Source organism: Diospyros lotus, chromosome 3, assembly GCF_014633365.1.
Source record: "Diospyros lotus cultivar Yz01 chromosome 3, ASM1463336v1, whole genome shotgun sequence".
In the NCBI taxonomy this organism is placed as follows: domain Eukaryota; kingdom Viridiplantae; phylum Streptophyta; class Magnoliopsida; order Ericales; family Ebenaceae; genus Diospyros; species Diospyros lotus.
The window spans coordinates 14,256,317-14,279,599 of NC_068340.1; the positions used below are offsets into that span (position 1 = coordinate 14,256,317).

At 37.3% G+C, this 23,283-nt stretch overlaps 1 protein-coding gene across 2 annotated transcripts; it reads left to right on the forward strand.

Annotated features, from left to right (window-relative positions):
• The first annotated feature begins 7,620 nt into the window (after window positions 1-7,620).
• LOC127798375 (galactokinase-like) lies at window positions 7,621-20,906 on the forward strand. 2 transcript variants are annotated; one of them, XM_052331906.1, is made up of 13 exons: window positions 7,621-7,914; window positions 8,165-8,352; window positions 9,559-9,605; window positions 11,414-11,508; window positions 11,629-11,711; window positions 16,376-16,444; window positions 16,729-16,914; window positions 17,647-17,781; window positions 18,202-18,336; window positions 18,965-19,050; window positions 19,900-19,977; window positions 20,197-20,338; window positions 20,597-20,906. In XM_052331906.1, exons 1-13 carry the CDS (start codon window positions 7,752-7,754, stop codon window positions 20,705-20,707), a joined length of 1,518 nt encoding a protein of 505 aa, XP_052187866.1. In that variant the 5' UTR covers window positions 7,621-7,751; the 3' UTR covers window positions 20,708-20,906. The 2 variants fall into 2 exon arrangements, with proteins under 2 accessions (XP_052187866.1, XP_052187867.1); XM_052331907.1 differs by having other exon boundaries at window positions 7,622-7,914; window positions 18,965-19,035.
• Window positions 20,907-23,283: the final 2,377 nt, after the last annotated feature.

A 23,283-nucleotide genomic window follows, 5' to 3' on the forward strand; every position in this document is an offset into this window, starting at 1 on the left:
GCATGCAATCACCGCCATCATGCTCAATAATATGCACAACATGTAAGAAATACAGTTTAGAAACCACTCACCGAAGCTTCCCACTTCTTGGTTGCACAAATTCACGGCCAAACGTCGCTCCAAGTGGACTGTTCTATAAAAACCGAGACCTTTTTGTATCCAAACCTAAAATAAGTTTATATATATAAGTATCTACTAAAATTAGGAGTTTTCATGAGAAATTTCAAGCCAAGAAGACCTATAACGCGCCCACACGCGCTCCCACAATGTCGGCCACGCGCCTGGACGCGCAGCTCTGTTGGGCGCGTGCGGCTCACGCGCCAGACGGACTTTCGACCCTGAAAATTAAAACGGGCATAACTCTCTCATTTTAACTCCGATTCGAGTGCCGTTTGAACCTACGGACTCCTCTTTCAACCCTCTACGTGGTTACAGAAAGAAGATGAGCTTACCTTGCAGTTTTGGTTACTGTTTTGCACGGATTTCAAGGGGCTCGTGCCTTCCAACGGCTTGCTTTCGGCTCCTACTCGGGCAGGGTTTCCTTCCCTTCTTTACAGCAGAGTTTCCCCTCCTTTATAAGCAACTTACCCCCCTTAATTTGGTGGCCAAAAACCCAACCCAAGGCATTCTTATATAGTGCCCTTAAATCCATAGGATTGTGACACTTGGCTTTCTAAGATGGTGACACTTGGCACTTGAGATTTACACCCTAATTATTGCTTTCTTCCCATGGTGACAAGTGGCTCTTGAGATATGAGCCTTATCATGACATTTTTAACCCTTTAACGAATGAATTTTCGCCACATGTTATGGAGATTTGAGCCGTAATGATTGCTTTCATCCTACGGCGCCACGTGTCCTCGAGATATGAGCTTTCATTATTACTTTCTTCCTACTACGACATGTGTCCCTCAAGATGTGAGCCTTCATCATTGCTTCCATCCTACGGTGCCACGTGTCCCTCGAGATTGGTGTTTAATTATTACTTTTAATTTTCCATCCAAATTACGCCACGTGTCCATGTAATCATTTCTACCCATGTGTCTCCATCCATATGGTGACATGTGTCCATTAATTGAATTTAATTCGGGTTTGAAATCCACAGCCACTTTTGATATCGTTTTGGAATCCAAAGTTAGGTTTAAATGAACTTTGAAGTCCATTGCCCTTAAGTCCCCTAAAGATCCTTGAATCTCACAAATCCCCAAGTCTTTGAGAACCTAAAGAAAATCGAGAAATCGTTTAATTTATTAAATAGAAATAGATTACAAGTTTTAGGGTATTACATGAAACATCCTCTAGACTCCATAATTGGCCTTTGAATTTGAGCAATAAAAATGGGTAATCTAATGTCTTCGATTATGCCCTTAATTAATTGTAGAAGCCAACTTCCTTGCTTCACCCTGAAATAATATGTAATACGAATAATTATTTACTTTAAGCATAAATATAAAGCCAAAATAGGGATATAATTCATTAGGATATAGGAAATATTGACCCTTATCAGGGAGGGGGGGAGGAAAGTGGATCAGCCTTGTGGGCCTTATAACAAATAGTACAATAGCGAAAGGTTCTAAGAGGGGCGTGAAAGTTTTGAACTATGCCTTGGTAATTGTGTCGATCTCCCAAGCCTTTACTTTAAGTAAGCCAAGATTGACTTCAACAAACCTTTCTCTATTGCCTTTTCCTTCTTTGCTTGAGGAGCAATAAGAGATTGGTTAACAATTTGTGCTGGTTGGTTGCTAAAGATTCTTTCAGTGGGATGAAAATAGTCCCCTACAAGAGTGCTACAATTGCCATGTTAACATGGACTTTGAGAACTTCCAAAATAACATCCCTAAAGTGATCCAGATATTGCTTTAGTGCCTTGTTCTACTCTTGGCAAATTCTGAGTAGATAGAGGAGATCTCTCTTTATAAAATGCTCTTATCAACATTGATCGTGTGTAGCAGTTGTTGTTGTCTAATTACAATAATTAAATTTATTTTTCTTGAAATCAACCAAAATAAAGTTCTTCACCATGGTAGAGGGTCCAAGATGTGACGAGTGAGGTCAAATGGATTTGGAACAGATCAGGGTTGGAACCCGATCAGGCAGGAACCGGATGGGTCCTTAAGGGCTTCCAGATGTGCCACCCAGATGGGCTTTCGGGGTGTTAAAAGGAAGGGACCCCGATGGATCTTCGGGAGAAGGGGCTTCCGGTTCGTCAAGGGAGCTAGCCTAGAACTTAGCATGCGATCACAAATGAAAGTTAGAAAAGCACGTGCTAGACTCTCCCATGTGGGCTCTTTGGTGCCTAAGTCAGACGATGGTCTAAGAGACATGTCCAAATGTATGTCTGATATCACAGGGATGATGCAAGTGTATGTGTATAATCAGTGTCTTGATGGGGCATTTGTGTTATATTCAAGTTCCTGGATGGGTTCTAGAGAAACAAAGTGACGGACAAATGGCTCGAGAGAGTTAACACCATAGTCTGAGGGAGAATCTGAAAGAGCACTTGCCAAAAATGTTTATTTGCCTTCAAAGAGGCGCCTATTTATAGGCAAAGTGGTGGAACCCATGGTTGAGACAGGAGGCTCTTTCGGGGAGACCCATTGGATCAGGTCGGAGGGCTTGGAGAAGTCTTTGGGGTGAGGCTCCCCGATGACTGTCTCTAAGTGGTTCCAAAGAGGCTTCGGGCCATTGGATGACTTTGGTCCAGGATACCCCAAAGGCTATCCTTGGACTTGGGCAAAAATAATGCATGTTAGGCCAATCTCGGAGGACCCATCGAGGGTCCGGGAGGCTTTCGTCTCGGAGACTGTCTGGGAGATAATGCACTCAAAAATTGCATTGAAACTTAGGAGAATTTTAGGGCACCCTACAATAGCAGTAGTCCAAGTGTGGTTCGTTGTAGTATCACCCCATTGAGGGGGCATTAAGGATCCCAATTGCTATCTATGACAAATAGAATTTCGTCTTCCAAAGCAGGTAGGCAATTTCGTAGGCCCATATTTTAGAGTTGTATTAATTTCACCAAGTCGGCCTTGAGTTGACATTTCCTCTTGGTGAGCTTGGTTACGGGTATGGAAAATTATTTCCCACTCGAGGCTTTCCTTGACGATCATTTTGACTTAAAACCTTAGAGTGATTTATAAGGCATAATCTTATCCGTGTAAGGTACCTTTTTATTGGTTTACAGCTTTTGTTATTTTTCTTTGCCTCATCATGTATCTGGCTTCAGGGGGAACTAGATCATGAGGTGTCTTTCTACTGGACTGGAGTAATATGCCTCTCCCAAGGCCAATTGCATTTCTAGGAAGGGTTGTATAATACTAGGAAAAAAGTCTTGTAAGAAGCATAATAGTAGGGAAAGAGTCTTGTAAAAAGCATGAGATATCCTAGCGTTTTCTTCATGTTTCCTCCTTAAGGCGTCATATTTCTCTTTGGGTTCTCGATATTCCATGAGAGATTAAGATTACCCTTGGAGTCCATGTATTGACTAGATGTTGAGAAAATTTGGTTGGGAAAATCGTGTGGGGGCACCCACGATTATGTTATTGGCTCCCCAGGTATTTCTTCAAGGGGATTTACCATATGATCCACGAGAGAGAAGGATTGCCCTTGGAGTCCATGTATTGACTAGATGCTGAGAAAATTTGGTTGGGAAAATCATGTGGGGGCACCCATGATTATGTTATTGGCTCCCCAAGTATTTCTTCAAGGGGATTTACCATATGATCCACGAGAGAGAAGGATTTCCCTTGGAGTCCATGTATTGACTAGATGTTGAGAAAATTTGGTTCAAAAAATTGTGTGGGGCCACCCACGATTATGTTATTGGCTCCCTAAGTATTTCTTCAAGAGGATTTGCCATATGATCCATTGGGAGGCGCTTAAAAGAGGATGCACGGAGGTGATCCCTGAGAGATCCAGCAGAGCATTCTAGAAGACTTTTCAGGACCGTAAGCACCTTTTATCTTAGCCACAAAGATTTTTTGGTATGAGTGGACTTTATCTTTCTCACCATATGATTTGACGTTTTGTTTGTTCCCACAGATGGTACCACATTTTTGTTGCCTAACTACAACAATTGAAATTTATTTGTCATGAAGCTTAACAATTAGTTGACAGGGCCAGTCAAGAAGGGCAAGGGCTAGCCAGAAAGGATCAACAACCAAAAAAGACTAACAATCGTGTAGCTCGACCATTTGTCCAATGAAGCAACAAATGAAGTAAGCAAAAGAGATATACAAGGCTATGGGTGGCTTTCAGGGATGAGGCCCGTAGATGAGTCTTTGGCAAAAGGTTTTGGAAGAACCTCTAGGCGATAGCCGTGAATGAACCCTACGGGTGACTCTAGGTGGTGCTTTTAAGGAATTTGTAGATGACGTCTTCAGTATACCTATCGATAAAGTCTCTAAAAATGTGCACTGCAAGATGGAAGGCGACTAAAAGGCATGAGAGGATTTCTACCATGTGGGCCCTCTAATGCCTAAGTCAGATGGCGTTGCCATGGGGAGAAAAAAGATGTAGTAGTATGTAGTATGTTGTGCAGATGAAGTTTGTGGGTGATGTATGCACAGATGATCTAGTAAGGTGAAAGGATGAAGTGCATGAAGACGTGATCGAATGATGTTCACAATAAGTCATGGATGAGCATGCAGATGACCTGCTTGAAAGTCTAAAAATTGAGGAGAAGGATTCTTGAAGTTAAAGGGTCAATGGGTATTTATAGGCATTAACTGTGAATGGGACACGTGGCACACGTACATTGTGCAATGCAAGACTTTTCTAGCCGTAAGTATGTTTAGATGCCCTAGAGTGCACGTGGTTGTCCTAGGGTTAGGCATGTTCGGAAGAACTTAGGTGAGAAACCCCTCTCCTATACGGGGAAAAGATCCTCAAAGGAAGGAAAGCCTTTGGAGGCTAGCCTTGTTACAATGAGGTGATGAGGGGTGAGATCAGGTTTTTAGGTGACCCAAAGGGTCATTGGAGGCTTGACCAGGTGCTTGAGAGACTAAAAGGTCATCCGCGGATACCTATGTAGATGCCCTAGAGGCCCATTCGTGATGCCAGGATGGGTGCCTGAAAGGTCATCTACGATGATGATGATGATGATGATAAACTCTTTGGGACTTGGCCCATTTTGCTCTTTTTGCCAATGGAACTCCTTTTCCTCATCCAACACTTCTTTGAGGAAATCTCCATTGAAGGAATGACTACAACACAGTTAAAACATAATTATTTTACTACCATTTTGTAACTAAAAAACTAAATTGAGTCAAATATACAAAATATATTGATTTTAATTTTAAGTTAAAATTTATTTTAAAGTTAAAAAATATTAAAATAAGATAAGTTTGCATAGGTTGTTGGATTAGTCTGGCTAGTAAAGCTATTGATTTGCCCGAGTCAAGCTAAGCCAACTCATTTGATAACTCATTTGATATATCTAGTGAAAAGCAAATTGATAGTTATTATTGACCATCAATATAAGTGAAACGTTAACCGAAAATAGAAACAAAAATAGAAAATGAGGGTATTTTTTTTTGTGTGTTCAAAATTTTGAAAATAAAAATAACTAATCTAACAAAACTTTTTGTTTTCGTTTATGTAAACTTTAAAAATAAAAACTAAAAATTAAAACAAAAATGTAGTGAAAATAGTTAAATGATTATGTATTTAAAAAAAAACAAACAAAAACCATTGAATAAATTAATGACTGATCCTATTAAAGAACCCCACTTGTTCATTTGAAAAATGCTATGTCTACAAATAAATTTAATAAGCAGATAAATTCATAATAATTCTAGTTAAAATTAACAATAGTTTATAATAATGTGTAGATTTATTGTTAATTTTAAATATGATCATTATAAATTTAAATAAAATTATTAAAAATTGTGTGTCACGCCAATTTATAAGAATTGTTTGTCAAAATTAATTTATTTGTGAGCATAGTATTTCCGTATTCATTTATTGTGTCATGCAAGTTGATATGTGTGCTTGTCTAAACCCTAATTTTTTTAATAGGTATGTTTTATTCATCAATCAATTACATATTAGTTATTTAGTTAAATATAACCCATTGAAACATTAAATTATAAATCATTAAATTACATTAAATAAAAATGAAATAAACCCAATAATTAAAATTAAAAAGAACCTTAAAAAATTGTGGATATAACATAAGTTGAATAAAAAATCTAATGGTCTGAGGACCTAAATATTAGTAATGAGCCTTTGGTGGCTGGTATTTTGAAATTTTATTATAGATTGCACTACTTTAAGACGGAAAAGGAGGGAGATTGATTATTTGGGATAATGTGCATAAGTCTTTGTTAATGTTAGCTTAAAAATACTTTAAGTATGTCCAGTAAAATTAATAGCAATGTCAATGAAAAGTAAATATTTTAATAATTCTAACTAAGTTTTGTACTTATTCCCCAGTAAATGCATGGTAGAGAAGAACTTGCCATTAGAATAATATATCAATAGCCACTGAGCCTTGATATAAGAAAAAAATAAAATAAAATAACCCCCAAAAGCATCTAACTAAAGTATTTGAAGATTCGCATCAAATATTGAGATTTGAATCAGTACGTCAATTTGAAAGGCAGAATTATTATTAGAAGACAGCAATAAGGTTGGAAGGCAAATTTCACATAAATTGTATTGAATATCTAATTCTAAATATGTATAGAGTGTGTCCATATATGAATTTATCTAAAACATACATCAAGGAGGAAGGTCACTCGTCCTGAAGATTAGTCGGACGAATTTTAAACACCCCAAATGAATAAAAAAAAAAGACAATATTAATGAAGCTCTTCAATCTTGTTAAAAAAAAGATTACATATTTTTCAAAAACTATGTTGACTCTTATTTGTGTCAATTTACCCCATATGGTTAGATTTATGTTAGAGAGATATCCTTGTTATTTAAGATTTTAAATGTATTCTTCAAAATTTATTTAAAAGACGGGAGGTTAGTGTAAATTTTTATATATAAGAGAGGTACCTTGTAATTTAGTAAAACTTTATGGAAGCATAATGCAAGGAGAGGTTTTTATAATTTTCACATAGAGGTGGTTCATACTATGCCTATGCATGTTGGAAAAAAAAGAATTTAAATAAAATTTTATTAAATAATTGCATTTGATAGCTATATAGGTTATTTTTTTAATTTTTTGGGGTGAAATTTTAAATAAAATGATTCTCAATATAACAGTAAATTTATTTAAAAGATTAATTATTATTTAAAGATCATAAATTGAAATTTAATTTTAATATTTTTAAAAAATAAATTATTAACAATAACTCATAATTTAATACCAGAAGATAAAGGTTTGCTTCTATAACTCATATATATATATATATATAGATAGATAACGCAAAGAATAAATAACTGTAATAATTTTATTAAAGATAAATAAATGTTGGATAAACGCATGATCGTAGCATTAACTAATTATCTACGAAACTTGCGGTTCATTCTTTTTTTTGTATTATTTTCTAATAGATTAGATAAAATAACAAAAAATCGTAATTTTCTGTTCATGGCTACGCGTCTCTCTCGGATTGGCAGAATTATCGTCAGCCCGAAGTCCAAACTCTAAATAAAAACGGGTTTGGTCAATCCGAACGGGAAATAAGCGAAATCAATTTTTCAAGTACGTACATACCAACGCTCGCCGTTGCTGTATCAATCGATATCCAATCGAAGCGAAGCAATTTCTGGAACTCAGTTCAGTTCTTCGCTCAAAGATGGCGAGACACGAACAGCTTCCTGTCCCGGTTTACTCCATTCTTGAACCAGTCTACGGGGACGGTTCCCAATTGGAAGAAGCTCAGCTCCGGTTCAATAATTTGAAGTCCAAGTTTATTGAAGTTTTTGGCCACGCTCCCGACGTCTATGCTCGATCTCCAGGTCCTCCTTGCTATGAATCTCCATATATACATAGCAGAATTACATGTACAGCACTACTGCGTATGAATGTAAATAGAAATACCTACCTACATGTGCAGTGTATGTGTATATATACATATACATATTCGATGGGTTATGCAGTACATATACATAACTTGATGTAGACAAATTGAGACATATCTGTAGAAAATTGGGGTTTCATAAGTATGTGTATTTAATTTACGGAGAGACGTATGTGCATGTGGTGCAGGGCGAGTGAATTTGATTGGGGAACACATCGACTATGAGGGCTACTCGGTTCTGCCGATGGCGATACGGCAGGACACTATTGTTGCCATCCGGAAGCACGGTGTCGAGGAGTCCAATGAAAAGCGTCTTGTGATTGCCAATGTTAGTGAGAAGTACTCAGTCTGTACTTATCCTGCTGACCCAGACCAGGTGCTGTACTGTGTTGTTTTGCCTCTTGATTTTTTGCCCTTCTCTTGGATGCTAATTTGATTGCATGCGTGGAATGACATACCTTTCTTCTACAAGGATTTTGTAATCGTGGTTCTTGAAGTTCATAGAATTAATGTCTAAGTAGTGTAATCGCTGGGTAGGGTATTTTGATTACTTGAACAGTTCCCTTAGTTTCTTGGATTATATAATCATTTGGTGTCGTGTGATAGTGTAATGAAACTTGGGAAAGATAGAAACACAAGTCAATCAGATTTCATGATACCGGCGTTACTTTCTTCCATGAAACTTCAGGGCTCTTGGTTAAGTATTCAAGATGACTGGAACCTTAGATTTTCAGAGGTGTATTTGGACTTTCTCATGCTTGACTGACCGCATAGCTAGGGGATGCACTACAGAGTCCATAGCCCCTTTGTTTGCTATGTAAATGGGAAATAAGCTAAACTTAAACAAATAAATGGAAGAAGATGGAGTGTATGGCTAAAGATGAAGAAGAAGTACACTGCAGTTACTCGAGATTCCTTCATGGTAGAGACAACATATCTGCAATATTGATGGTGACTTAGACAGGTTAAAACCAATATAAAGTAGTTGCATGTCCTTAATATGTAGGATCAATTATTTTACGCCCATCCATTTGTTGCAATCTGCAGAAGGAATGCTTTCATGTTTGTAATTTGTTGACTGGTTATCTTATGTGGACAATAGGATGCATAGTGCAGTCAAAGTTGCTTGACCATCTCATTTTCAATTCTTCTCTCCTGCTTTTTTCTTTCTAATCAAGTTTTGACTAATATGATATGGGCATGATTCTTGTTGCTGAAAGGAGAATTGAAGGTTTTGTCATGATTCTCAGCAGAAAATGTTTTACTTTGTATACTGATATAATTTTCTTGAGTGCATTTATGCAATCAGTCTCTGTCTCTGCACCCCCCCTCTCTCTCTCTATATATATACATATACACACACCTTTTACAAAGATAAACGTAGATTGAAAAGAGAGGGCTGAAGGGACATATTAACATTCCTTTGTTATGAGGAGATCCGGTCTCATGAATTTGTTACCCTTATTGCTTTGCTTACTTTATCATATGGAATCATCTTACTTCCCTCTTATGGAGTTTTTCTTCTTTATTCTTATTACTTGAATAATTGTAAAAAAAGCTGCTTGAACTTTTTCATTTGCAGGAAATTGACCTGAAGAATCATAGATGGGGTCATTATTTCATCTGCGGGTGAGTTGCCAAACCTAACTCTTGGCTATTTTGCTTAAGTTACTGGGTCAGTGTTAGGATTAGTGGACAAGAATGAGTCACTATAAAAGAGATGACATTAGAACAGAATAAAGAAAATAGAGTTAAGGAGGTATTTGCTAAGACAGAAGTAGGAGGAAAATTGCATCAAAAAAGGGGCAGAAAGAGAGAGAGGAGAGAAGCAGACAAGTTGAAGAAAAGGAAGCAAATCCATATTATGTTCAAATTAAGTCCTAAACATGCCTCTTACTGCTAAAATTCAAATAGGAAATTAAAACACGAGTAGAAATAAACCAGTAAAAAAAATCCCAAAATTTTTGGGAAAACCTATATAAACTCCCAAGTCCTAACTTCAATTCCTAATTCTTTGAGACTTTGAGTAGAACCCTTAGAGAAGAATTAGTGGTGAATCAATGCTAGGAAAGAGATCAATGTGCAGAGAAGTGAAGGAGAGAGAAGAAAATGGAAGGAGAAGAGAAGAGTTGGAGCGATATCCACCAAGAGAACTAAAAGAAGCAGAAAACCAGATAATGAAACAAAATGGGAAACAAATAGAATATGGGAGGAGGGAGGGAGGGACATCTACTAAGACAGAAGTAAAAGAAGCAGAAACCAGGTAATGGAACAAAAAAGAAGAAAAGATACAGGATCAAATGAGAAAAGAGAGAGGGAGGAAATTCAAAATACTCACTTCAATATCCAATTTTGGATATTCCTTGCAGTGCTTCACATATGTGCTATTTGCTGTTATCTGAATTGGAGATTTAAACTAGACAAACTCTAATCAAATAGAAAAAGAAATCCCTAAAAGTTTGAGAAAAGGAATCTTCTAGCAGACCATGATTCATGTTATTTGGTCTCCTTCAATCTCTGTCCCACAGACTTCGTTACTTAGTGATCATAGTTTTGAAATAAATTTGTATGGTAAGTGTTTTCTTGTTTCATCATAACAAGTTATATCATTTGGGGTTGAATCAGCTCAGCACTGCCATAAAGGTGCTAGGGTCTGGAAGAGATAATAATAGGCATCCTTGATACAAATTCGTGTGAAGGGGTTGATTCTAGTGAATCAAACCTGTTTCACAATGCTGGGTTATATAGCACTTGCTATCTCATTAAGTGACAACTCACAATCTTTTCTGTTCCATAACGCTATCCTTACCTTAAATGACCATGAACTGGAATAAAACTAGCAGTCAGGGATGAAGCTAGCCTGGAAAGAAAGGGGGAAAAAAGGAAGAAATAAAGGAAAAAAAAACCTCCTAGAGTCCTTCAAGATGCAATTGAGGTTGAAACAAGAGAGAGAATGGAGTGTGGTGGTTGAGGATTAATCAGGGCATACATTTATTTTTGGAGCTTGTTCTCCATCTGCATGTAGCTGCATGCTTTTCTGGGTATAAGATGAAATAACTGTGTGATGGAGTTAAAATTTCTCATAGCCAGCTTTAACATAAAATGTACTGCCACAGTTGCTAGATATATATTGCCTTATTAACCATGATAACTTAAAGCAGGCATTGGTCATTCACAATCTGCCACCCAACAAAATTTAATAACTAATTCACTAACTTGGCCAGAATTCGAGAGTTTCTATTAGGTATTCATCTGATTTGATGTGAGGAAAGAATCAGTCTACTATACACATAAAGCAATGGTGTTGCAGCGCCGAAGTACATGTGATGCATAATAAATGAAGTTAAAAAGCATAATTGTTTCTTTTGAACTGCAGACTGCAATACTTTTGGTTATTGTTGCTATTTTCTGGGAATCTGATGGTACATGTTCTGCAGGTATAAGGGCTTCTATGAGTATGCTAAAGCAGAAGGACTGGATGTTGGCCTACCAGTTTCACTTGATGTCATGATTGATGGAACAGTTCCAACAGGTTGAAATCCTAGAAATATATCTGGAATTTCATCATTGCGAGAATGGTTTGATTATATAAAAATTATTATAATATTTTGTGGACAATGTTCTAAACCTGAATTGCATATTTTTCATGCAGGGTCTGGATTATCAAGCTCTGCTGCTTTTGTTTGCTCTTCCACAATTGCTATAATGGCTGCATTTGATTTGAATTTCCCAAAGGTACTTCAAACATTTATTTGTGCCTCCAGATATAGATTGACATATAAGCTTTGGAAATTTTATGTACACAAAGCAGTTCAATTCCCAGGAATATTGTATGTTTTTATATCTTTTTCTCAAACTTTGTTCCAAGAAAAAATTGTTTATTGTATTCAGTATGATATATATGTATATTTATATTTTTGTTTTTGATTTACCTTCAATGTTAACTCCAGTTATGTGGAAAACTATTTTTTGCTGAAGATATCTTTATTTGTTTGTCTACTAGGTTGAATAAATGTGATGGATATTGAGGCATAGTTATTTTGAATGAACCAGTATTAAATACATTGAAAGTATATGGTGCTGAACCAGTATTTCCTTATAACTTCACTTAATTCCTACATTTTGCATTTCTGCCTTCACATTCTCTCTATCTTTGTGATGCCTATGTTTCACATGTTGTAATACCCCATGTTGCAAAGTGTTAAGTAAGTTCAATGAACTGAAAATCAATTTGAGAATTTAGTTAACTAATTTTCGAATCGACCGGAGGGAGTACCCTGAACCTTAGATTTTTAAGGAAAATAGTACGGTAATGACAAGTAATACGAGTTTTGATTTTAGGCATCAAAAGAAGTTGGATCGGGAACAGTTTCCGGTATAGCTATCTACCAGGTTGAGAAAACCGAATGATCGTAAGGGATGTAATACTCGAGATTTTTAGATTCAAATACTTGAGAAAATATGATGTTTTAAGGGATTGTAGATGTTTGGAGATAAAAGTTTAAATTCTGAGCCAGGGGCAAAATCGTAATTTTTGAGGTTCGGGTAAAAGTGTAATTTACCTAAAAATTAGGGATATTAGCATAATTAGTCCATTTTTCAGGGAATAAAATGCAATTAAAAATTAGTCCGAGGACCATGTTGAAAAGGGTCTAAGTGCAATTATCCAAAAGTTTGGGCCAAAGTGTAATTATTGAAACATTTTTATTAGGGGCATTTGAGAGATTTAGAAAAAGTCTCAACTTTAGAGATAAAGATGAAGTGTCATGATGACATTAAAGATAAGATGAAGGCTCATGATGACTTTAAGGATAAGATTTAGACAAGATTTGATAAGATTTGATTGGATAAGATAAGATTTGGATAAGATTTGATTGGATATGAATTGATTTGGATAAGATATGATTCGGATAACAATGATTGCAGAATATCTTAGAAGATTTGGTAATGATTATATAATATCTTGGAAGATTTGGTAGTGATTGCGGAATATTTTAGAAGATTTGGTAATGATTATATAATATCTTGGAAGATTTGGTAGTGATTGCAGAATATTTTAGAAGATTTGGTAATGATTATATAATATCTTGAGAGATTTATAATGATTGCAGAATATCTTGGAAGATTTACAATGATTGCAGAAGATCTTTAGAAGATTTAGAATGATTGTAAAAGATTTTGGAAGATTTGAAATGATTGCAGAATATATGTTTCTTGGTGGCTAAGTTTCCAAAACCTATAAATAGGGGTTCATAATCAAAGGTTTCTCATTCGAAATTGTGAGAAGTTCATGCTAGACAAGAGTGTTTCGGGTTTAATGGATAGAGGGCTTTTAAGCATACGCGAAGCATTACACGCGCAGAGCACTTGGACAGCGCATGAGGATGTGTAAGGAGGTGGTTTGGTTAAAAGACTTGAGGCGTTGCACGAAAATCGAGGTTGGGCACAAGATTCGAAGTGTTCTGAGTTTCATTCAAGGTGAGTGTTCGTTCCCAAAACTTGATTTATTATACTTGTTCTATCTGAACATGCGTGTGATTTCATGTAAAATGGTTTTGTGCATTGAAATGGTAACCGGTGACGGTTGGTTTTTATGAGGGAGGTTCATCCCTAAACGTTTTGAACTGGTGCATTGCATTTTATAAAATGTTGTTTATATGATGCATTGAATTGTGAAATGTGGCATTGTCTTGAGTTTTGTGTGTACGTATGGAATGTCAGCCTAAGGTGTTGTCTGGATAGTGTAGCCAAAATTCTCCAAGGGCGTGACGGAATAATAGGGGTATCTGATACTGGTGTGCATGTTAGGATAGTCGCATTGGTTTCCGTGCCGGACCGTTTGGTCAGGGAATTTGCACTAGGACGACTAGGTGGTCCATACTGTGTTGTTCATATGGGATGTCAGCCTAGGATGTTGTTTGGATAGTATAGCCGTAATTCTCTACGGGCGTAACGGAATAATAGGGGTATCTGATGCTGGTGAGCATGTCAGGATAGCCGCCTTGATTTTCGTGCCAGACTGTTTGGCCAGGGAAGCTGCACTAGGATGACTAGGTGGTCCATGTGAAATTTTGGGAGTTGGGATTGTATGGTGGTTCCTGGATGCTTAAGGTGGGAACGTATTCTAGTGAGATGCGTTGGCAGCCCCATTTAAGCTAGAATCGCGTCGCATCGTCGTGTCGTCGAGTCGGTATGGTCGCATAGCTTTTTGAGAGATTGCTATTTTCCCGTGGTAGGGTTAAGCGCGTGGGATTTTCTTGGGCTAGGGCTTACCGGGTGTATTGGTTTATTTCATGTCTTGCATTCATTCATGAAAAATGTGATTTTGAACTCTCACTTAGATGATTCAGCATCTAATTTAGACTATGTCCCTGGAATATTTAAACGTTCCAGGTGAAGGCAGCGGTGCGAAAGGAAAAGGAATTGCCAAGGGATGACGGCGATAGAGGATGTTTTATGTTATGTCCTTTTAGTTATGTTGTTTATTTTAAAAACGTCATGTAAACGATGGTGCAACTTTATATTATAAATAAAGTGGTTTCGGTTATGACTTGTTAAGGTTTCGATCTGGCTTCCGCATTTGAATTGGTGAACCTGTCTTAGTTTATTGATAGTTCATAATGTTAGAAAACATTGATCTGATCATACGCAGCGGAAAATAAAATCTGATTTTATTGGTATCACGTTTTTCAAATCTTACGGTTAAATCGAAGACATAAAACGAAAAGTTACCTCGAAACGAAATCTGATTTCGTTGCCGATAACCCGCCTGATATCTCCCACACGTGAGATGCCGAGTCGGTCCACCCGAAATCGTCAAGACTTCAATAGACTTGAGAGAAAAAGGGATTCGGAAATTTTCTCTAAAATTTCCGTTTTGATTCAACTGGTTGATCGATTGGATTTTGGGTTTAATGTTATATTTATAGACAAGAAACTCTAAAACTCTAAATGCTATTGGGCCGGGCTTTAGGTGCTAGCAAAAAGCCCAAACCAAATTAATAATTAAATAAATAATCATATTACTTATTTAATTATTCTTATTTCTTAAATAATTGCATTTATAATTTAGTAATTCCATAATTACTAAATTTGCCCCATTTTTCTTTTAAAACGATTTCTATTGGGTGGGACTTTCTGGGTTCACAATTAAATTGGCAACGAGAATTAATCAATTATTAATTCTCGTAAATCACGAGTGACATCTAGCAATATGTCATGATTATCCAATTTAATGTGAAGCGGGAATGTGAACCTTACATTACGGTGTCCTGGAATACAGTCCCTCTATCATACTATATCCCGACGAGATATGAGATCACGGTCAGTAGGTCAAATCTCTCGATCTCGTCGTATGACCAAATCCAATAATCACACTTGACTAATATGACACAACCTCTACGGAATCCAAATTCCGTCATCATATTACCTCGGCCAAGGATTTATCGTCAAGTGATCACTGGATCGCATAGGATATCTTCCTCGTATATCTCGAGATGATAGATTCCATGTCTGATGCACACATACCTCGTGTGTCACTGAACTAGGCACATAGATACGTACGGCTATCCCTGATTAGGACAACCATATAATATCGCTGATATCCTAATCCACTAACACACAGATATCCATGTCATCTCAGGTCTAAGGACTAATGCAAATCCGTAGTTAATATTAAATCATTGACCCGTGAGATAAAACCCATGTGATTCAATATTAATAGTCCCGTTCAGTGAACTCGTTCCTATAACGAGCACCCACTCGTCTTTCTTCTGTATTTTATACAAAGTGGTACGAGACCCACTAATCTTATCTTTCTGTATCTTATACTGAACAAGGAGGAAGACGATGTGCCAGCCTTTGCGAGTTACTAATTATCCAAGTTAGGAACTCTATGGCCAGGAACATATTTATAGTATAACGTATTGTGGATTATCCGTCTCGATTATTCTTAACAATTAAGAATGGTATCCACTCCTTATTATACTAAAGGATATTTGTATGTTCAATTTAAATCATATTGCAATTTCAATTAAACATAAAACTTGCCATTAAATAAGGTTTAAAGAATTACAAGATCAAGCCCTATTGTGTCACTAGAACTAGTCTTAAGGGCTTATATCTAACACATAATTGATATACTGAGAATGTGTAACGAGATCTTCGGGGAAAGGTGTTTGTGTTGGGTTTCTGTTGTTTATTTAGAACAAAATTTTATATCCCCGGAATCTTACGTTACCTAACGCTCCCGGGAATTGGGGTGTTACACATGTGGTAGATGAAGATTATTAATTAACAGAAAACTTCTAATGATAAAAATAGTAAACTATCTGCATGGTTAAATATTAAATCTTATATCTCTTCTTTTACTGGTTTTAATACTGTTCTCTTTTCTGCAGAAAGATCTTGCTCAACTTACATGTGAATGTGAAAAACACATTGGGACGCAGTCTGGTGGAATGGACCAGGTTACATATCCTCCTTGAGACCTTGTGTGTGTGTGGGGGGGGGGAGAGGGTTGCAGAATATTGTCCAGTCCTTATAAAGCATATTTTTCTCTGTGTTGCAACTTGCTATTTCCTGTTCATCTAATGAAGAATGATTTGCGAAGTTGGCTGCTACTTTTAGCATAATTTCAGTTATAGTTCTCCAGCACACTGGTTATGTTTATTCTCACCAAACAACTTTATGTTTGTTTTGTTTTGGTGACATTGTCTATGACATACAACCTTTCTCTTGATTCACATTGTAGGCTATCTCTGTCATGGCTCAATCTGGTTTCGCTGAACTGATTGATTTCAATCCTATTCAAGCAACTGATGTGCAACTTCCTGCTGGTGGGTCTTTTGTAATAGCTCATTCATTGGCCGAATCTCAGAAAGCAATCACTGCTGCTACGAATTACAATAACCGAGTTGTTGAATGCCGGCTTGCTGCTGTAAGTTCGATTTCTTTTTCAGTAGTTGGATAATAGCTAATTCCTTTGCAGTTTCTAGCAAAATGGCCAAAAAAACATTAATCTATTGACCTTCTCCTAGTTTTACATCTAAAAGTTATACTGTATAAATTAAGCTCCAGTGCAAATTTATATGAAGGACATGCATTGCTATGCCACTTTCCTTATGTCTTCACTATTCTGTTATTAACTACTCTCTGCCTGTCTTTCTATGTCTTGTCTTGTGTAGCTCTTCTCTTGTCAACTTTTTGTTGATTTTCCCTTAATTCCATCTTTGGACATGGAGACTTACAGGATCTGTCACAGCCCTTCCAGAATTTGTTCACTTGATAATCTCTAGTCATGGTTTCTCTTATGCTTGTGCCCATGGAAGGGGAAACATCTTAAAAGTTTGGAACTTTGGCTTGAAAATTTGGGACTCTGGCCTGGAAGTGTGGGGTTTTAATTACTTGAAATGTTATATTAGTTTCTAAATTCAGAATGCAAAATCAAGATTTCTATGCCCACAATTCAGGTTTGTGCATTCATGTATTAGTTATCAAGTTTGAAGGCCTAAAACTTGTAATACAAAAATGTAAGAGTTTTCAGTCTCCTCGTAGAGTTTTCAATCTCTGCTTTTTTCTACTGACAGGGAATATGGATAGACAGACTTTCAAATGCTTTGAGTTTTTTCCTGTTAAATATCTGTACTAGTTAATTTGGATGCTTCTGCAGATTGTACTTGGTATAAAGCTTGGAATGAAACCTGAAGAGGCGACATCCAAAGTGAAAACTCTTTCTGATGTTGAAGAAATGTGTGTAGCATTTGCTGGCACTCATGGATCCACTGACCCTGTCCTTGCTGTCAAGGTATCATTTTTTTTTTTCCACAGCAGGCCTTAAAAAGTAGATACATCAATAAAAGCCAATGGATAAATAATTAAGACTTCTAACAAGTTCTTGGAGAAAAGGGGTCTTCATCATTTGTTTATTGGTTTTTAAACGATGCGTCTGTTTTTTTTTTTTTTTTAGATTACGCCCTATCACTGGCATCCCCCCTTGATGCCCCACTTTGGGGGGGGGGGGGGGGGGGGGGGGGGGGGGAGTGATGCGTCTGTTTTTGGTAACACCATTAGAGGTTCTTACAATTGCCCTCAGTAAATGGTTTTTATGATGACAAATTTTGGACCATTTCATCTATGGGGAACTTATGGTTTTCCCAAAGTAAACAAAAAACTTTTGTATCCACCCATGTACATCTGGTTAGAGTAGCTTGTGTAATTTCCACAGGAACTTTTGAGTGAAGAACCATATACAGCTGAAGACATTGAGAAAATTACAGAAGCAGACCTGCGATCAATCTTTGCCAATTCCCCAACTTCTTTAGATGTTCTAAAAGCTGCCAGACACTATAAATTATTCCAGGTAATTTTTTTCCAGTAGCCTTTATTCCAACTTCAAGAATTGAGTTATAATTTAAACACGTAAATATTGGTTGCAGTTTGGTCTCCGTTTTTATTTTTGTTGATTACAGTAGAAATTGCTTATAGGTGACTAGTTCCCAATTTTCTTGCTTTTAAATCCTGGATTAAATGTGGCAGTAGGAGGAGCCAGTTTAATGGAGATTACCTTGTATGCACAACCTGCATTGTTTCTGATGTGGTTTTGCGACAATTTTTAGTTCTGTCTATGTTTTCTTTTTATGTCCTATTTATCTTATGGATATTACTACCTTGGTATAGCTTAGTATTTCCATGCATTTTTAGCATATATCTGAAAATACTTGAAAATGGTTTCCACCAATAATATCATTGATTAATATAGCTCATGAGCACCGATGGAACTTCATAGCCAGCTCTTTTGAGTTCCGGATGTATTGGAACCTTTGCCTACTATTGGTTGGTGGATTGACCACCATCTCGAAATTACCTTCAAACTCATTCTCCACGGGGATTCTTATATCCAGGCTTCTTCATATGTCATTGGTGTTCATCACTTACTTTAATTTTTGGATTTTCCTGAGGGCTCACTTATTTTAACATTTGATTTCCAGAGAGCGTCTCATGTCTATTCTGAAGCCAAGCGTGTACATGCTTTCAAGGACACTGTCTCATCAAACTCAAGGTTCAGTTCAAATCGGTATCAGAAATTAGCAATATGTTTATGCTATCAATATTTGAGCATTTGTAGTAGATTTTACCAAAACAAGTGCCAGGTGTCACAGGCCATGCATTTATCATCCATCGCAAAAATTTAGGCTGCTAGGTGACACCTATGGCATACTCTCTCACCGAAATCTGCTGTGTTCTTAGAACATGCCGGACCACCCTCCCTACTCTCAATTGGAGCACTTGGGTGGAATATGACCAACCGCTGGATTGCCAAGACTACTTTGTTGCAAACAAAGTACTTCCATCCAACTTAAAAGGGCTAAGAACACCTGGCACAGTTTGATTGAAATGTAAAAGGGCTTGTTCAATAGCCTAAGCCAGAAAATCCAATATTGTAATTGGGTATTCAGAATAGTTAATTAGATACTTTTTTTTTTAATTATTTGTTTATTCAGCACAATTTAGTAGCTGAGAAACAAAAGGGCTTAATGCTACTTCCTATGAGTTATACCTCTGGTTGTGTACTTCTATCCCAACATTCCCTGCATTGACAGCATCAAACTAGGTAATACTGTAGGCAAGTGCCCAAACCATAAGTCCCCCATCACAATTCTTTTGTGAGGTTTCGTTCTTCTTCAGCCTTTCAAATGGTTTGAAGGCTTTCTTCAATGGTCCAGGGAAGTGGAACTAAATTGCTGCATCACTTCAGAGCGGTTTATGTGGCTTTTTATTCCTTTCTAAAAGTGCGACTTTTTATTCTTTACAAATTAAAAAACCTACTCTGGGAACCTTGCATTATTATGGTCAAAGAAGCAAGTGAAGACTATTACCAAGTTCTAGTTTCCTTGATTTAACTTCCAATGCATTGTTATTTCAGTGAAGAGGAGATCTTGAAGAAGCTTGGTGACCTTATGAATGGAAGCCATTATAGCTGCAGTGTTTTGTACGAATGCAGGTTTGTCCAGATTCCCAAATTTGCATGCACTAAATGAACCCAAACTGCCTTTAATAGTGGCATAAAAGATCACGTTTATGCCTCAAAACTCTACATGTGATCTATTCAATGCCATGATAATTGTAGCTCATGGCATGTACATATAACATCTGCTATTGAACAAATTGTCCCATGCACTACGGTCAAGTATTTGATATTTTCTCTTGTTCCTTCCATTAGCTGCCCTGAGTTAGAAGAACTCGTAAAAGTTTGTCGGGATAGCGGAGCTCTGGGGGCGCGGCTTACAGGAGCTGGATGGGGTGGTTGTGCAGTCGCTTTAGTGAAAGAATCAATTGTACCTGAGTTCATTCTTAACCTCAAGGTAAGCATTTATTTCTCTGTTTTTGAACGGACACTGATGTTTTTGATGAAGTTGCAATCTGAGTGAGTGAGACAACGAGTAAAATTGCTATTTGCGTTTAATGAATACCAAACAAGTAGAGATAAAATTGTAATTTGATCACGTCGCCTCACTGATTTCTTTAGCAAGTTGGTCAAGAAGATCTTACCCATTTTGAAACTAGTTGTCCGCAATAAATATAGGTTGCTAATAATGAGGTTTGATCTTTTTCTGCATCAGGAACAATTTTATCAATCGAGAATCAGCAAAGGGGTGATCGAGAAGAATGATTTCCCTCTCTATGTATTTGCTTCAAAGCCTTCAAGTGGTGCTGCCATATTCAAATTCTGATATTGGTTTTTCCGGCGCTTTGTAGCGAGAAAATCTAATTTAAAAACAAAATAAAAGCTTTGTGGACTTCAGGTTTTTTTTTTTTTTTTTGTCTTGACTTGTTCAATTGATGAATAACTTATTTTCCTACAATGTCCCATGTATTAATAAATATTTTTAAAATCCTTTTAATATACATGACTTTTATTTGATGGTGTTATTGCTTGATTACAATAATACATTTTTAATGTGGGAGTGAGATGCGTGAGCTTCAATGGGTTCAAGGTGTTGTATGGGGGGCGGTGGTTCAAGTGATCTTAAGACCTCCAAGTTTGGGCCTAAGTGATATAGAGATCTCAAAGTTTGGGTAGTTTGGGTGCAAGTGATATTGAGACCTCCAAGTCTGGGTGCAAGTAAACTTGAGACCTCCAAATGATTTGGTGGGTTTAAGATGATCGAGTGGGTACAAAATGATCGAGTGGATTTAAAATAACAGACTGCGTTCAAAATGACCAACAAGGTTCTAAATGATTGAGAGACATGCTAAGACAGAAGCTAGTTAGGGGTGCGGTTGAGTATCTCGCGTAGACCTTTCGATGCCTATATCAGTCTCTTGAGAATGCTAGAGCGCAATGAGAGAGTTTAGTATTAGAATGGGCATACCTGAGTAAGGAGACGCCTCCTCTATTTATAGAAGAGGAGGAGGTTGACACGTGGTACTTTGTCTATGTTTTTAGGTAGGAATTTCGAAGGCATCTTTGAGGAATCTTGGAGGATTCTTTGACTTGATCTTGCACCACTGGGAGGGTTTTGGAGAGAGGCTCCCAAGCCTAAGTGGTTCACGAAATGGTCTTGAATGGCTGGACAACCTATGAGTCGCCCCAAAAAGGTCTTTTGGTTATATTGAGAAAGGCTTTGGAGGTGACAAGTTGCTGAGTCTCGTGCTTGAGAGGGTGTATAAGGCTTGAGGTAGTAAAGAGGTGGACTAAGACATCATGACTGAATAGGGGAAGGAGGCCACTCGAACATGACCAAGTGGCCTTATACCCACTTGGTCATGATTGAGTTGCTACCTAGCCACTTGGTTATTGTTCTCTCCCTTTTCATCGTCTATCAATCTTCTTGTCCCGAAGCCCTTTTGTAGCTTCTAGTGCTTTATTGCTTGCTTGATATAGGTTGACTTGTTTTGAGTTGGTTTTTCCTTGTGGATTGGTGAGTGGAAGGCCACTTATGACTGACTGGCTAATAGGCCATTCCGTTATGGCTAAGATTATTAGTCTCCATGTCTTGTTTTTCCTTCTTTTGGGCTTTTTGGCTTACTTGGCCATAGTTTTTTAGCCTAAATCTGCTACTCGAATTTTCGTGGGTCACCTAATCATTTGTAAGACACTTGATCATTTGCAGGTCATCTGATCATTTGCAATTTTTCCACTTGGATTTTCGTAGACCTAGATTGGTTACTGGGCATAACAATTGCTCCCCACTATTTCCTCTAGGTTTCCTAGTGGAAAGAGTAGTTGTTCGCCTCTTCTCATGTCATTTCCTTCTTGGATGACGCTACTCTGTCGAAGGATTCTTGAATTTTGTATTTTCAGAGGGTCTTCGTTTTTTGTAACCCATCGGTCCTTCTGACTTCCCATTGCCTTAGATGATGGCCCTCAGGTCATGTTCATGCCTTCACGCACTTTTGATGCTGGGTTTGTCTTAGATTATTCTTGCACTTTTGTGTATCAGCTTTCCAAGCCATTCTCACGTTTTATGTGCTTTTAGTTCTAGGCCTGTGCTCGTTTTTTTATGTGACATGTTAGCATCTCACATAATATATAAAATTTTGCAGTTAGTTTTTGAATCGTAAATCGCTCACATCTTTTATCACTTACACTTTGCTTCTGGTAGGAGGGGGTGTCACACTTACTCCCCAATCCTTTATGAGCGTGGGACGGACATCATGTTTGCTCCCCAGTTCTTTATTGGTGATGCACTTGTGCTTTTGCATTTTTTGATTTAATTCGATCTCATGCATTTTACGCTTTTCAACTTTAGGTTGTGGTTGATCGTTCTTGCACATATATCCCTCTAAATTCTGGATTATCCTATATCACTTTTGTGACGCCCCGCTCCCACTTACGAGTGCCACTCATGAAAAATCATCCGAACTGCTCACATGCCCGGCCATTTGTGAAGGGCAGACTATGTTTTAATATGAAATGCCCTAGGTGGGAACTAGCGTTCACCATTCCCTCAATCTCAGGATCCACTAGACGATTTGAGCTTTAACCGTAACACATTTGATTAATTAATTTCCATTATGCTTGCCCAATCATTATTTTTAATTCTTTTTCTTTCCAAGAATTTCACCAGGCTCCATAAAATTCACAATTCCAACAACCCATTGGTATTTTCAAAATTCGAGAAAAAATTCATAAATTTTCATTTTCTAAAAATTCAGCATTTATCTCAAAATTGCCCGAAAAATCCCTTTATTTTGAAAATTCCTTCGGGCCCCAAAATCAACCAAGAAATGCCCCCCAAATTCCCCAAATTTCCAAATTCTTTTAAAAAATTGGCCAGCAAGGCCTACTAGCGCGCCCGGGGCC